Genomic DNA, 16658 nt, shown 5'->3' with positions numbered 1-16658 from the left:
AGGTGCGTGAATAACTCGCAAATGGCGATAGGTCAATACTAGCCTTACCATTGCGATGGTTAATTTAGTCAAACAATTCAAGTTTCTATAGACTGTCCCTTTAATGCCTAAACTTTAAAGTTATGTCTTGTTTTGGGTAGAGTGATTTCATTGATCTAGAACATCCACGTGTCTAGTCTATAAACATGTTTTCTTCATGTACACTGCGTTGGATGGACATTACCTCATATACACTAGATTTTAAAGAATGACCCATGTGCTTGTTGTAAACAGTTTCAGTAATTTGGCATTCAATTTTGAAAATCCAGACATTTGGGTAAGTTGTCCACAGACGGAAAACTCACCATTACATCAGCAGGAGGTTGAACAGCCTCATCCATATTGCGTCTTCTTCGTTTGACTCTTCTCCACACCGCATAAACAATGACTGAAGCAACAATAACAACCAGTAGTGTACTTAACACGCCTATAACAACTACCAGAATGGTGTTGGCATCTCCATTTACCGAAGCAGCTGTGGAAACATGAAAGATTGATTTCCTGTTCGAATGAGATGATAATTCACTCTGTCCTTAATGGTAGCACTTAACGTAGATTAAGGCAGTGTGTACTGTATGAGATTCGTAGCCTTTCATTTCCTATATTAACAAAACATGGAGACTGCCACAACAATCTGACCGATTATGTAGAAGAGCACAAGTGCAGTACTATGGTTAAATTCTTTGGGTTTCTTTGCTTCCATTATTTGAGTTCACCTGCAATTGCCAAGCATGCATGCTAAAGTTTACATGAACTGTTTTCTCTTCCACACATTTGTTTATAGAGAGATACACCTACCCAGGTGTTGGAGGCATGAGTATACCTCACAAGGACCTACATGCCGATAGCCGGCGACATGATACTTGAGCACCAAACTGTTGGGATAAGGTCGGAGCTGAGGTTCTTTTCTCGTTTATCACCTCCACTTTTAACGTCCCTGATCAGATAATCAGGGCTCTGGTCTTCCTGACATTTTTCAGGGTCAAAATGGACACTAACCGATTCAAAATGACACTTTTGACAGCGTCATTTAGACATTGAAAGTGTCAGTCCAAATACGACGCGGATTCTAGGTCCCTTTGACTAGGGACGTGTAAGAAGCCCGGGGTTTGATTCCTGCCCCTAGTCCACATCTGGATTGGATTATCTGTCAAAACCTGATTCCGTTGCCCCAATGTATTCGTCTGGGTTTTGTTTGTGTCACAGTCGTCTCCAGTTTATCCAGCAGCACATGTACACGTTAAGGTATCAAGACCAACCATAGGAACTTGATTTCTATACCAAACATAAATATTAATAATTCCCATTGTGATTGACAGTCAACTCAAGCAAACTTGATAGTGCCTCATAGATTAGGAGTCCAACAACACAAAACAGGACAATGTGTACTACACTTGTGATCTTTCCATGCAAATAAATTGTTGGACTTACTTGTGCCACAGTCGTCTCCGGTATATCCAGCAGCACATGTACATGCGAAGCTATCAAGACCATCCACACAAGTTCCTCCATTCAAACAAGCGTTGGGTATGCAGTCAGCAATATCTAACAAGCAAACATGTTTTTACAATGATAAGCATTAACGAAGTTAACTTACTCTGAAATTTGAATCAACTTGGACTTGGTAATGAATGGATTTTTTTAACGACCGGGGATCAGTGTGGTGCTTGTAAAAAAGGTACAATGGTGCCCCGAAAGTCGGTCTTTGGATGGCGCTTCCCAACAAGGGAAATTCTAAAATTGATGGATGAATGGAGAACACATTGAGTACCCTGTGGGTCTTCTCCAGCATACTTGTATGGGGTTTCTCGCTCCTTCAAAACAAAATAGTTTCTTCAGGATTGTGAGCTTTAGTGCCCAGGGCAATTATTATGAATTGTTGTTTTCAATACCAGACAGAACCCCAACCCCCAGTAATAATCACTATTGAGATTGACATGGTTCCAAGCAGATAGTGTTGATAATAGGTAAAGAATACAACAACCCAAAACATGACAATGCCCACAATGTCGACTGTGTCTCTTCTATTTTGGACTTACTTGTGTCACAGTCACCTCCAGTATATCCAGTAGCACATGTACAAGTGAATCTATCAAGACCATCCTTACAAGTTCCTCCATTCAAACAAGGATTGAGTATGCAGTCATCAATGTCTACAAAGCAAACAGAACATGTTTTTCTTAAATTAGAATTGACGAAATAAACCGACGGTGACGTTTCAATCGACAGGGAATTAAAGAAAGGTTATTAATTTTTATTTTGTTTCTTACGAGAGGTCACCTATGGGGTAAAAAGTAGAGCGGTGTGAGTGCTCCAGGCGCTTTCCCAAATATTATGTCTGGGGTTTTCTCCCACAAACAAACAGTAAAGTTTTGTTTTTTGTGTTGCGAGTTTCAGTGCCTGGGCAATCTGGTGTCCAGAGGAATTTTGGTTTCAATACAAAATAGAAACAAAATTGTTTCTTCAGGCTTGTGAGGTTTAGTGCCGAGGGCAATTATTATGAATTGTTGTTTGCAATACCAGACAGAATCCCCACCCCCAGTAATTATCACCCACCCCCAGTAATTAGTTCACCAAAAAGTAGAGCGGTGTGAGTGCTCCAGGCGTTTTCCCAACGAATTCGTCTGGGGTTTTCTCCCACAAAGTTTTTTTTTTGTGTTGCGAGTTTCAGTGCCCTGGGCATCCTGGTGTCCAGAGGAATTATGGTTTCAATCCCAGAAAAAAAATATAATAAAAACTGTGATATGGTGTCGTAGGGAGGACATTCCCATAAACTATAGTAAACACATAATCCCAAGTTTAATTAATTGACGCATTTGATACCTGATGACGTTGTTCAAGAGTTAGAAGTTAAGTTGGTCATTTTTCCAAGCAAAATCACCTGTAATTTGATACCTGATGACGTCCTCATGACGTCAGAGCCATGTGGACACCCCTGGTTCAGTGTAAACGTTGTGGCAAAGTTACAAGTTTATGCCATAAACTTTTTAGAAAAAAATCGAGGAGAAGTACTGTTTGAAAAACAGAAAAAGAAGTGTTGTGTTCGTGCGTCAATAATACCCGATTGAGGGGAGACAGAGATTAGTCTTGTTGCATCGTATTGTACTCACGTCCATTCGCACTAGAGTGCACACGTAATAGAATGCATAAGCGATCAACGAATGACGTCACACACTGTTTGTGCTATAAATAGATCACTGCAGTCTACATACATTACAATAAGAAAGACAGAAAGAAGATTTCTTCCATGATTTTAAAACGGTGATCGGGTTGTGCAGTGGAGGGCTCCATATATGCACTAGTATAATGTTTAAAACTACCACATAGATCGAGTCACTGCTTAGTGTCATGGATACTGCATGGGAATACAAATCCGATGGTGTGAGTTCGATTCCCAGTAATGCTTTTTTTTAATTTCTTCTTCTTTCCTTCTTTTGTTTCTCTTTAAACCCCTCCGAGCAGCTTATCAAAAAAAAATCACACCGTGGAACCACGTGGAGAATTTTATCACCACATGTGTTTATAGGTCAATAACCCTGGCATGCCTGTACATGCACAAGATATAGGTCATTCACATGGCCATGAATTGTTTACAACCTGTCTGAGCTCCTGGCGGCACGAGGGGTTGACACAAAGGGGTCGGCGCCACTAAGATCTCCCATTACTGCACAAAGACATTGGGCCCTGTCTTTGCTTCTGTCTTTCGACACTCCTTTCTCCGGAGTGGGCAGGGTCTGGCCAATGGGAGTCTACAGGCTTGTGGTGTATAGTAGGGGTGAGGATTACATGAAAGCTTGGCCCATTGAAAAAAAGTTATGCCCATTTTGGGAAAATGTGGAGAATTAAATCACCACTTCGCTGCTCGGAGGGTTAAAAAGGTTTGTTTGTGTCATTCAGTCCCTGAGAAACTTGAAGAACACACACTTCTGTACTGGTCTGATGTGCTGCCTTGGAAACAAGTTCCCAAATTGTGACATACAGAGATATCCATTTACCGATTACCAGGACAACACAATGTCAAGTGGAAAAATAAAAAAAAAATAAAAAAATTACTGCATTCATCAAAAATAGCAAAGACAAAACTCTTCCGTTTGTAAAAAAAAAAAGTGATTATTTTTCTTATTGTACAGAAACACAAACAATGTTTAAAAAGAGGTCATTTACCTGATGTGTTTTGACATTGAGTTCCTGTGAAGCCTGTTGAACACATACAGAAGAACCCGCCTGATGTGCTGCCTTGGAAACAAGTTCCCCCATTCTGACATGGTGATGGTTGGCATGGATCTACAATTGATAAGTAAATAAAATACTTTCCTTTTGAAGCTACATCACAGTAATTTACAATTATTATTGTGTTTTGACATTTGGTCCCCGTGAAGCCTGTTGGAATGGACAAACATAATTATATGCGTTTGATGCATTTGAATAAAAAAATAGAATACCGATCATAGTCAAAATCTCCTTACAATATCTTCCGGTCCGTTTAAAAAGCAACGTACATGTAGGCCTACTCACAAGTTACAAATGGGCAAGCCAGCAGGAAAACACCCAGGACCCCGTAGTGGTCAATCTCTGTCACATCCCTGACACTGGATGAGACAGCCCTTCCACCTCGTTGTTTCTCATTCTGCCCTACACTCCACCCCCCCCCCTCCCCATTCCACCAAACCACTGGAAACACAAGCCTCCATCAATGAATTAAGAAGACGCCGTAATACAAGGTCCCTGCCATTAGTGTTCATTCGTTTTGAACGTACGCAAGACGGGCATTTACGTTTCAGCCAATGGAGAGCTTTGCTTGCCACGCTCCACCCACAATTACCGCCCACCGTGACCGTCCACAGCCTTACTTTTATTATTCAAATTGTTTGCTGCACGAAAGAGGATTCCAACTCGTTGAGCTGTACAAAAATCTAAATAACAAACGAGGATCTCTTACAAAGAAAGCTGTCTGACACAATACCTGCTGAATCTCTCTATCGAAGCAATTTTGCAAGTACATGTACATTGTACATGATGTGTTTTGAACAAAATCTAGTCGGTAAAGCAAACAGATTACGCACGTAATTAGTTTAGTGCAGGTATATGAATTCAAACTGCAAGGAGTCCTCTCAGCATTTAAGCCTACTGTACATACTGCCTTTAGTCATGGATCCCGTGGCCACAATCATGTTCCTTTCTATGTTATTACTTTCTGTTATTGATAAGTGTACCCCCTGTTGAGTTTTTTCTCGACGAAGAGCTGGCTTTTCTTTGGAATTATTTCAACACTCTGTTTATGGGTTTTCTCTGCACGGGCATATTTTGTTTGCCTGCACCTTTACCAAGATTGCGCTACAATAGAAACTATTCTGAAGGCTTACGTAGGGTACAGCATACAGTCAGTATTCAGATTAACAATACACTTGGAATGTAAGGAAAGAAAAGGGCTAAGGCAGAGTACGAGTGCTATAGACACCATTATAAAGGCTTACGTAGGGTACAGTCAGTATTCAGATTAACAATACACTTGAAACGCAAGGAAAGAATAAGGCTAAGGCAGGGTACGGGCGCTACAATAGACACTATTATAAGGGCTTACGTAGGGTACAGTCAGTATTCAGATTAACAATACACTTGGAACGTAAGGAAAGAATAAGGCTAAGGCAGGGTACGAGCGCTACAATAGAAACTATGTAGGATTAAAAAGGCTTACGTAGGGAACAGTCAGTATTCAGATTAATAATACACTCGGAACGCAAGGAAATAATAAGGCTAAGGCAGGGTACGAGCGCTACTTAGAAAAACAATAAAAAAGGTACATAGGATTATAAATGTTACGCAGGGTACAGTTAGTATTCAGATTAACAAGACATATACATTTGTATGCCTGTTAAAGCTAAAGGCCACGTACCTTCGGGTACTGTCACTCTGAAAGCAAGACGAAAGTGAGGCACGAAATGGGGGACGTTCGACAAATGTGCCCGTGTGAATATCAATGATGAGGAGAGGGCACCTGTTTTAAATGCATATCGCCATAAGTTTTATTAACAAAGAAGAGGTTTATGGAGTAAATCATTAGTTTATAGAGTCACAAATGTTTAACGACGCTGAAAAAAAAGTTTGGCTCATTACGTTTAAAATTAACCTTAACTGAATCTCCAATAAAAAGAAATATTTGTATGTACCGTATTTTTATCATATTCTTTTCATAACTAAAAACGAATAAAACTGCTTCAAACTGTTTAAAGAGTACATTGACCTGAAACTACAATCAACAAACTAAGCTGACCCATGTTTCGGCAAGTCCTTCAAATTTTTATTTATAATTATTTATTTATAATACATGTGATATAATCGATAACAAGTCTTTTATTTTGTTAATTTCAGTTTTTATTTATCGGAGATTATACGATAGATTTTCAAAGAAACAGAGATTTGTTTGTGTTTACTTTTATTGACAGGAAAAAGGGTTGACAAACTTTGTCGAAAGATTTCAACATGAGTTTGAGTTGTACGTGCACTATAGTATCCTATACACGTATACGCGTACATGTACAACATTTCCAGTGCTTTTCTTCATCACGTCATATGTCGCCTATAGGTACAGCACTATACAACTCCACTTTATGGTTCCCGATCCTGCCACTTAGAATGTTCTTTTGTTATGTTGAAATTTGTACCGCTCAACGACTTGGAATCCTCTTGCATTGTTATCGTGATTAAAAGAAGCAGCGAACAATTTGAATAATAAAAGTAAGGCAGTGGACGGTCACGGTGGGCGGTAACTGTGGGTGGAGCGTGGCAAGCAAAGCTTTTCATTGGCTGAGACGTAAATGCCCGTCCTGCGTACGTTCAAAACGAATGAACACTATTGAGACATTCATCCATTGGCTGCATCAGTATAGACATTTTTAGTCAACTTGTCCGTAGTACCTATGATAGCCTCCCCAATAACGAAGGCGAGGCCCATGGCCCTCAGAGACATCCGTCAAAGAACTGACATTGCAATCAAGCAAGCTGATAAGGGTTCGGCTGTAGTAGTAATGGACAAAACCTGGTATATAAATGAGGCTAATTCGACAACTTGACGGCTACAACTTTTATATAAAAAAACCTCCAATCCAATCCCACTCCTAAACACAGTGGAAAGGACATTTATTTGCCTTTGCACCCTCGCCTCCTTACTAAAGTGCGTTCCACAGCAAACAAATGCGACGAGTTTTGCAACAACAAATGGAACTTGCCAATGAGTAATTCATGCTCTGCCCATGTGCGTTTGTAAATAATTATACATGAACAAACTGCGCTTGTTACTTTTGGGGAGTATGCCACATAGAACCGTTTATTAGTTGTTTCTGTACAAAGTCAACACCAGCCTTACTCTCAGGGTTAAATACTGGGGGAGGATCGGAAGGGAATCGGGTTGGGCAATCAGTTCACCCCTCCCACCCCTTTTTTTTAATAAGCAAAAAACGCAAAACTTGAGGTTTTTTCTAACTTCCCAGCAACCCAAATATACAGTGTGAGTATAAAAAACTATACACTTTTAAGATTGGCCATATTTTAATTTCTGCAGTAATATAGATAAGATATTTTCATATGTACTTTTAGGGTAAGTCTTATTGCTTCTTTCGGTGACATTTTCACTGGATTAGTTTTTATGCATGACTGCACAGGAGACAATTAAATTACCATAGCATTTCCGGTAACACCGGAAGTGAATGTAACACGGCCTTTTTGTGCCAGGGAATCCAAAATATTGTCTGTGGCAATATCTACCTGAGTACAAAAAATTCATTTGAAAAGTTATAGTTTAAGCTATGTTATTTTTATTTCTAAATTAATAATCTATCGGATTGCAAAGTATGAACATGATGTTGTTCAACAGTTACAGATAGTTGTTCATAAGTTAAAGAAGTTGGTCATGATTTTGTCATTCACTCAATGTGAAACCTGGAGCACACACACTTCTGTTCTTGTCTGATGTGCGGCCTTGGAAACAAGTTCCAAAATTGTGACATACAGGAATATCCATTTACCGATTACCAGGACAGCACAATGTCAAGTGGGAAAATAAAAAAAAAATACTAAAAAACTAGTGCATTCATAAAAAAAATAGCAAAGAAAAAACTCTTCCTTTTGCCCAAAAAAATTGTTATTTTTCTTATTCTACATAAACACAAACAATTTTTAAAAAGAGGTTATTTACCAGTCATGCTTTGACATTCAGCTCCTGTGAAGCCTGTTAAACACATACATAAGGACGCTCCTGACATGCTGCCTGTGAAACAAGTTCCCCCATTCTGACATGGTGATGGTTGGCATGAATCTACAAATGATTGGTAGAAAAATTACTTTCCTTTTGAAGCTACATCACAGTAATTTACAATTATTATTGTGTTATAAGTTAGGGAAGTTGGTCATTTTGTCATTCACTCCATGTGAAACCTGAAGCAGAAACACTTCTGTACTGGTCTGGTGTGCGGCCTGGGAAACAAGTTCACAAATTGTGACATACAGGGATATCCACTTACCGATTACCAGGACAGCACAATGTCAAGTGGAAAAATTAAAAAAAAAATACTAAAAAAACTACTGCATTCATAAAAAAAAATAGCAAAGAAAAAACTCTTCCCTTTGCAAAAAAAAAGTTATTATTTTTCTTATTCTACAGAAACACAAACAATTTTTTAAAAGAGGTTAATTACCAGTTATGTTTTGACATTGAGTTCCTGTGAAGCCTGTTGGACACACACAGAAGAACCCGCCTGTGCTGCCTGGGAAACAAGTTCCCCCATTCTGACATGGTGATGGTTGGCATGAATCTACGATTGATAAGTAAATAAAATACTTTCCTATTGAAGCTACATCACAGTAATTTACAATTATTATTGTGTTTTGACATTTGGTCCCCGTGACGCTTGTTGGAATGGACAAACATATACGTTTGATGCATTTGAATAAAAAAATAGAATACTGATCATAGTCAAAATCTCCTTACAATATCTTCCGGTCCGTTTAAAAAGCAACGTACATGTAGGCCTACTAACAAGTTACAAATGGGCAAGCCAGAAGGAAAACACCCAGGACCCCGTAGTGGTCAATCTCTGTCACATCCCTGACACCGAATGAGACAGCCCTTCCATCTCGTGGTTTCTCATTCTGCCCTACACTCCCCCCCCCTTCCCCTAAACCACTGGAAACACAAGCCTCCATCAATGAATTAAGAAGACGCCGTAATACAGGGTCCCTGCCATTGAGGCATTCATCCATTGACTGCATTCAGTACAGACATTTTTAGTAAACTTTTCAGTAATACCTATGAAAGCCTCCCCAATAACGAACGCGAGACCCTGGCCCTCAGAGACATCCGTCAAAGAACTGACATTGCAATCAAGCAAGCTGATAAGGGTTCGGCTGTAGTAGTATTGGACAAAACCTGGTATATAAACGAGGCTGATTCGACAACTTGACGACTACAACTTCTATAAATAAAAAAAACACCTCCAATCCAATCCCACTCCCAAACACAGTGGAAAGGACATTTATTTGCAAACAAATGCGACGAGTTTTGCCACAACAAATGGATCTTGCCAATGAGTAATTCATGCTGTGCCCATGTGCGTTTGTAAATAATTATACATGAGCAAACTGCGCTTGTACGTTTGGGGAGTATGCCATATGGAACCGTTTATTAATTGTTCCTGTACAAAGTCCACACCAGCCTTACTCTCAGGGTTAAATACTGGGGAAGGAATCGGAAGGGGATGGGGTTGGGCGATCATATCACCCCTCCCACACTTTTCTTTTTAGTAAATAAGCAAATTTTTGATGAATGCAAAATCAGGTTCATTTGAAAAGTCATAGTTTAAGCTATTTTTTTTAATTTCTAAATTAATGATTTATCGGATTGCTAAAATTTGAACACGATGTTGTTCAACAGTTATAAGTTAGAGAAATTGGTCATTGTGTCATTCAGTCCCTGTGAAACTTGAAGCACACACACTTCTGTTCTGGTCTGATGTGCTGCCTTGGAAACAAGTTCCCAAATTGTGACATACAGGGATATCCATTTACCGATTACCAGGACAACACAATGTCAAGTGGAAAAATAAAAAAAAATAAAAAAATTACTGCATTCATCAAAAATAGCAAAGAAAAAACTCTTCCGTTTGTAAAAAAAAAAAGTGATTATTTTTCTTATTGTACAGAAACACAAACAATGTTTAAAAAGAGGTCATTTACCTGATGTGTTTTGACATTGAGTTCCTGTGAAGCCTGTTGAACACGTACAGAAGAACCCGCCTAATGTGCTGCTTTGGAAACAAGTTCCCCCATTCTGACATGGTGATGGTTGGCATGGATCTACAATTGATTAGTAAAAGAAATACTTTCCTTTTGAAGCTACATCACAGAAATTTACAATTATTATTGTGTTTTGACATTTGGTCCCCGTGAAGCCTGTTGGAATGGAGAAACATAATTATATGCGTTTGATGCATTTGAATAAAAAAATAGAATACTGATCATAGTCAAAATCTCCTTAAAATATCTTCCGGTCCGTTTAAAAAGCAACGTACATGTAGGCCTACTAACAAGTTACAAATGGGCAAGCTAGCAGGAAAACACCCAGGACCTCGTAGTGGTAAATCTCTGTCACATCCCTGACACCGGATGAGACAGCCCTTCCATCTCGTGGTTTCTCATGCTGCCCTACACTCCACCACCCCCCCCCCCCAATCCCCCAAACCACTGGAAACACAAGCCTCCATCAATGAATTAAGAAGACGCCGTAATACAGGGTCCCTGCCATTGAGGCATTCATCCATTGACTGCATCAGTACAGACATTTTTAGTAAACTTGTCCGTAATACCTATGATAGCCTCCCCAATAACGAACGCGAGGCCCATGGCCCTCAGAGACATCCGTCAAAGAACTGACATTGCAATCAAGCAAGCTGATAAGGGTTCGGCTGTAGTAGTAATGGACAAAATATAAACGAGGCTAATTCGACAACTTGACGACTACAACTTCTATAAAAAAACAAACTCCAATCCAATCCCACTCCCAAACACAGTGGAAAGGACATTTATTTGCCTTTGCTCCCTTGCCCCTTACTAAAGTGCGTTCCACAGCAAACAAATGCGACGTTTTTTGCCACAACATATGGAACTTGCCAATGTGTAATTCATGCTCTGCCCATGTGCGTTTGTAAATAATTATACATGAACAAACTGTGCTTGTTACTTTTGGGGAGTATGCCACATAGAACCGTTTACACAAATTCAGGTCATTATGTATTCTTGGTGAGACAACTGCCTGGAGTAATAAATACATGAAGGTACATGTACCATAACCCAGTGAAACCAGCAGTACAAGCACAGGAATAAGGGAACGTCTCAAAAAAGTCGGAAAACGTGGAACGTTCGACTGCGTAACATCATCTGATCTAATTGGAAACATGATTTGTGCCAAGCCAACTAGGAACAGCCCGGGAACGCCAGGTGATCCCGCGTGGGAACGTTGGTCTAAAATGCACGTGCACGCTTTCTCGAGAATTTCCGGTCTTGGTGGGAATACACAGTGTTCCTAAAAGGAATGTGCCATACGGAACAGGAACGTTCAGAATTTTGAGACGATCCCGTCTGCGCTGACACAATTACCATTATTGCGACATGGACTTCTGATACACAAGGTGTGATAACTACAAAGCACCTACTTTCCGACAAGCCATATCATGCCTTTTTGTATCCTGAATATGGCGGGATGTATTTTCAATGAAAGGTCCCCCAAAGATTACCACGTCATCACAAAGATGGCGGTATTCGTCAAACGGTCTTTGACAACAAGGAGTCAGTTATTGCTATATCATTTATGTATAGCTTATGCGACTTTGCCCCTCATCACAGCATGCATCGTGTAATTATAACATACCCCGAGAAGTTGTAATAAATGTCTTAAATTTCAACATTTTGAATTGCATACACGCTGCAAACACTGTAGTATGAATTTTACAATTCTGGTATCTGGTTGACTGGTATCTGGTTGAAAGGATTTACACCTGTGGACCTATTACAGGTGTTCAATCCATGCAACAGCACTGTTTTTTTTTATGTGAAATTAGTTTTTAAGTATTTAGTATACTGAATGTGTCCTTAGCTTACCTTGAGCTTCTTGCAATGCACAGAATGGAACAAGTAAGCACAAGTAAAAAATGGTATTCATTCTTTACAGTATAGGTATTAATTGCTCCTAACAAATTGCAGATATCCGTTGAGGCCCACTTGGAAGAAAAAAAAGAGTCTCCTCAGCATCTGGATTGATACGTGAACAGGAAATATGTTCACAAACTATCCAAAATGGAGTTGCGTCAGTGCACCAAACCGTATTACATGTAGGCCTACACAGGGTTCTGCCTGACTGAACAAGAAATAAGGAACAAACTTGTACTTAAACCCATGACTATTGGTGTGAGCCATTGCAGTATCCCCGTGAATTAACTTTAAATGACAAAGAAATGCACAGGGGTTGAATATGGGGCTTATAGTGTGCACGTTCTATGCAGGTATTCGGTATTCATGGCCTCTCCTGAATTTCATGTACAATGTCACGACTTGTTCATGCGATTAAACCTTGTGTTGTGAGAACAAAAAATTCCTTGGTCAGAGCAAGACCTGCAGTTTACTAAATGAACCTTCTGGAGGGCAGGATTCAATTTCCAATCCTAAGATATTTACTGATTGTTTCAATACCTAATTGGTTCTGTATTAGCTTTATAGCCAGTTAAATCACCCCTGTCTATTGATATGCACTTCACTGACTGCATTTGAAGGGCAAAGCCGATATTATTAATAGCAGTCATCGTTCAATTGAGCTGTTCATTTGTTTTGTGTCTGTTGGTCTTGGGGGGAAAAACATTTTTTTAAATGTTCGTTTTAGACCGTCGAAGTGCAACTCGCGGAATCTGTCGTGCATAGAACTCAAAGGTCACAGGGGAGCGGCAAGTGGGTGCGTGCCGGCTTTATGTGGGGAAAGTAATACCTACATAATTCTGATTTGCTCATTTCTTACATTCCTGCTAGGTGCCTAAGGTCTGCAAATTCGTCCCTGCTTGTTGTGCCTAAAACTATTAAATCTTGGGGGGACCGTTCATTTTCTCATGCTGGACCTATGTTATGGAACAAACTTCCTCAAAATATTCGTGATAGTGCTACTTCCCATGAGTTTAAATGTGCTCTGAAGACCCACCTATTCCAAGCAGCATTTCATTAATCATCCAGTTTGATTTCACTCTCATGTGTACTGTTTCATATTCATGTATTTTCATTTGTGCGTACTTTTGTTCCCTGCTGTTTTTGCTGTTCATGTTTATTTGTTTGTTTCTCTGCGCCTTGAGCATCTAATCAAGATGGATTTGGCGCATTATAAATGCTCTTTATTATTACCTAGCGTGCCCGAGCGTACGCATGAATTCAAAACTGGCTCGCGGGCCGTGGAACAGGTGGAGTTTTTGAGAAAATATTTTGTTTTCCGCGGTAGTTAGGTCTTAATCATCGTTCGTGCTGATATAAAAATCTATATGTTTCGGAGAATAGTTGAATGCCATGCTTATAACGATATATTCTGGGATCAGCAGCTTCGAAGACTCGAGTATCACTGAACATCTCGAGTTTAGAGGGAACAGAATCGCTAACTACGGACAAATTGTTAGCATTCGAAAAAAAGTTAAACAACTGAAGGACTGACATTATTCTAAGCTGTTTCCTGTTCCACTCTTGAGTTGGTTTGAGAGGAAATATGCTGTATAGGATACGAGGCTTCCCCCGCCGCTTTGCGGTCGAACAACTAGTGAAAAACTCGTGGACATTAACACACACAAGGTACTGTGTAAACACCGTCAATCGTGGACCCCCCCTATTCAGTGTCCTTCTTTTGTTTGTACTTCAAATTTTCAGAATGTCCTCCCATATGTTTTGTACACGATCGTCAATTGTGGACCTTCGGGAACTCTATTGTTCAATTTCCCCTACCGAGGGCAGAAACAAAACTCACAAATACACACGCTCTTGTGTTACTGTATACTTTCGAGGACAATGCTTTGTGTTTCCCTTTGTCCATGTAATATAACACTCTCCCATCTAGACTAACTACACAAATTAACTACGGAAGACCGTTTTCAACAAAAGACCCAACTCGAGAGGCCTGAAATGATCTGTCGTTCTCCCTTTGTGTGTCGTTCGTCGGGAGTTATGTAGAACACGTACATCCATTCTTGTTCCGTAACAGTGGGGACTACACACGTGTTGTCCCATGGTACTATATGGACAGCTATGGGGAACACGGAAGGTCCCCATAACTCAGTCTTACTTACCCTAACGATGAAAATTCCCCATAACGCAGTGACGGTCCACCGACACGTACGTATATTCATACCTACCGTGGACATACTTTGTATTCATGCAATTAAGAAAAACAGGAGAAAATCTCATTTTATTTACACTGTGAATACTCATTCAACTATTTTTTTAATAATGATTTCCTTGAGTGTTCAACTTCAGTTTGCGACACATAAACCTACCCCCAAAATACCTCTAAGCCTGTTTTCCAGAGATGGGGAAACCTACTGCGGACGTGTGCAAATCCTAAAGCCTGTGAGTCCGCAAAGAATATAAAATGTTAGAGCAGCCTTTCTTCTTCATAGTATAGGACAAATGGGTGTGAACTAAAGGCAAAATAGGATAATTCGAATACCCAAACACAAAACTGCCAAAAGACTATAAAATAACACACTTAATTGAAGTAAATGATTGTTGAAACATCATGTAAAATCGTTGAGCAAAGTATGCCACTATGCTGTCATTCCCAAGAAAAGAGGAACTGTATGCCAGTACTAACGATTGTTACGACCTATAACCATCGCTGAAAACAACATTATCTCAAATACTACATCCTGTTCATTAAACGGCCGCGATCCATATTATGTTGACTTCATGCGTACGCAGCTCGGGTTCGCAAGGTATAATGTATGTATAACTTTCTCAAGAGAGAGCCGGCATTAGGGAATTCGTATCGACCTACACGCATGAATGGGGCCGAGGATGCACAAACCATCGGGATGCATGACGTAATGTCTTCGAATACTCATTGGAAAGAACTTGCTGGATCACAGAAATGCTATTATTTCCTTATGCGCATGACACGTGCGCACAAATTGTACGAGCATTTGAGCTGCAGTAAGCTTCCGACATTGCTTTGCACGTCAATGCTCCCTTCCAATTTGTGCAAGAGATCAGCCCTTCCCAGCGCCCTGTCTGAGGGTACGAGCGAATGGGCGGTATGCATTATCTGTCCACGCCAGTAAACGGTACACAGCGGACAAACTAAGCCGTTGTTTGTATAGCGTCCTCAGTTGAAGTACAGTGGAGAACACTGCTTAGTAACAAACAAACGAATAGCGCAGATGTACAACCTCATGGTAGCCGACCTTTCGAAACTAATTGAGCCATTTTGATCCTTATATTTGCTAATAATTCCGACTAATAAGAAATAGTAAATGATGCAAGGAGGTAAATTTATTATACCTTATTTTGTCTTAGGCAAGAAGTATTTTCCTTGCATTTGATGAGATTATATGATTATTTTGCGACTGAATTCTTAGTAATTCTTACCATGACCAGATGATTACTTTATTTTTGCTCACACTCAGTGAGACTTTCTGATATGTGTATTACACTTATACACGTAATCGGTGTCAACTTCTGTCATAATTTTCATTACATTTTGTTTATTCACAGTTTTCAAGGAGCCATGCAATTGTGACAATACAAGTTTCGTGAACCTGAGGCTTCTGTCGAAACCCTTGTCGATTCGTAACTTGCGACTTCTGACCCAATATGCGCAACTCATGCGAACCTCCAGCAGTAGCACTACTGATTTGATGAGGAGCCGAAGACCTACACTACCCCCTGAAGTGCTACCGCTACACCCGCCAAATATACCGACTTGAATTCCAGTCAAACACTCGGGCACTCACCCAGCTGTGTACACACCGGCAATCGTTGTCCCTCATTGTCCCTAATCCTCATTCCTTCGTTTGTACTCAAACGTGTTAGCAACAGCTCTCACTGGTTTTGTACACGATTTTCCTTCGTGGACGTTCGATCAATTGTGGACGTATTGTTTGTGCCCTAATTATAACCCTTTTGTCATAATTTCACTATTTCTGGTGTTTACATATACACTGTGACCAATGGGCTCGACAGTTTCGGCGAACAGGAATAAACAGTGTTTTGTCGTGTTTTTCCAGCACCAATGGACACTAAACATTCAACAGCTTAGTGGATTGGGGTAATTTTACTGGCTATAACGCTTATTAGGAACCAATGTAGGTATTGAATTAATCAGCAAATTCCTTATAGGATTGCATATTGAATACTGCCATCCATAAGGCCAAACAAAATAGGTCTCCGGTTTCTGGTATGCACGCGCGTCGATCGCTGTAGCCATGCGCGTCGGCAAAATGAAAAAGGTTTTATTTCAATGAAAGATGATGTCTCAAAACCACCAAACTCACTGGTTCGACTGGAATCCTGCTGCTGCACAATTTTAACGTGTTTTTAGATGGGGTTATGGTCGA

At 40.0% G+C, this 16658-nt stretch overlaps 1 protein-coding gene across 1 annotated transcript in view; it reads right to left on the bottom strand.

Annotated features, from left to right (window-relative positions):
- Nucleotides 1-16658, bottom strand: part of LOC119725426 (angiopoietin-1 receptor-like) — a 29611-nt gene that overhangs the window by 12410 nt on the left and 543 nt on the right. The window contains exons 2-6 of the mRNA XM_038196832.1: nt 4555-4724; nt 4204-4323; nt 2079-2192; nt 1471-1584; nt 345-514 (exon numbers count right to left, since the gene is read on the bottom strand). Of these exons, the coding sequence (XP_038052760.1) occupies nt 345-514; nt 1471-1584; nt 2079-2192; nt 4204-4323; nt 4555-4724 (688 nt within the window). The remainder of the gene's footprint in view (nt 1-344; nt 515-1470; nt 1585-2078; nt 2193-4203; nt 4324-4554; nt 4725-16658) is intronic.

This window comes from Patiria miniata, unplaced genomic scaffold, assembly GCF_015706575.1.
Source record: "Patiria miniata isolate m_02_andy unplaced genomic scaffold, ASM1570657v1 HiC_scaffold_19, whole genome shotgun sequence".
NCBI classification, from domain to species: Eukaryota; Metazoa; Echinodermata; class Asteroidea; order Valvatida; family Asterinidae; genus Patiria; species Patiria miniata.
The sequence above is the reverse complement of the archived record's forward strand: the minus strand, read 5'-3'. Positions and strand labels throughout refer to the sequence as shown.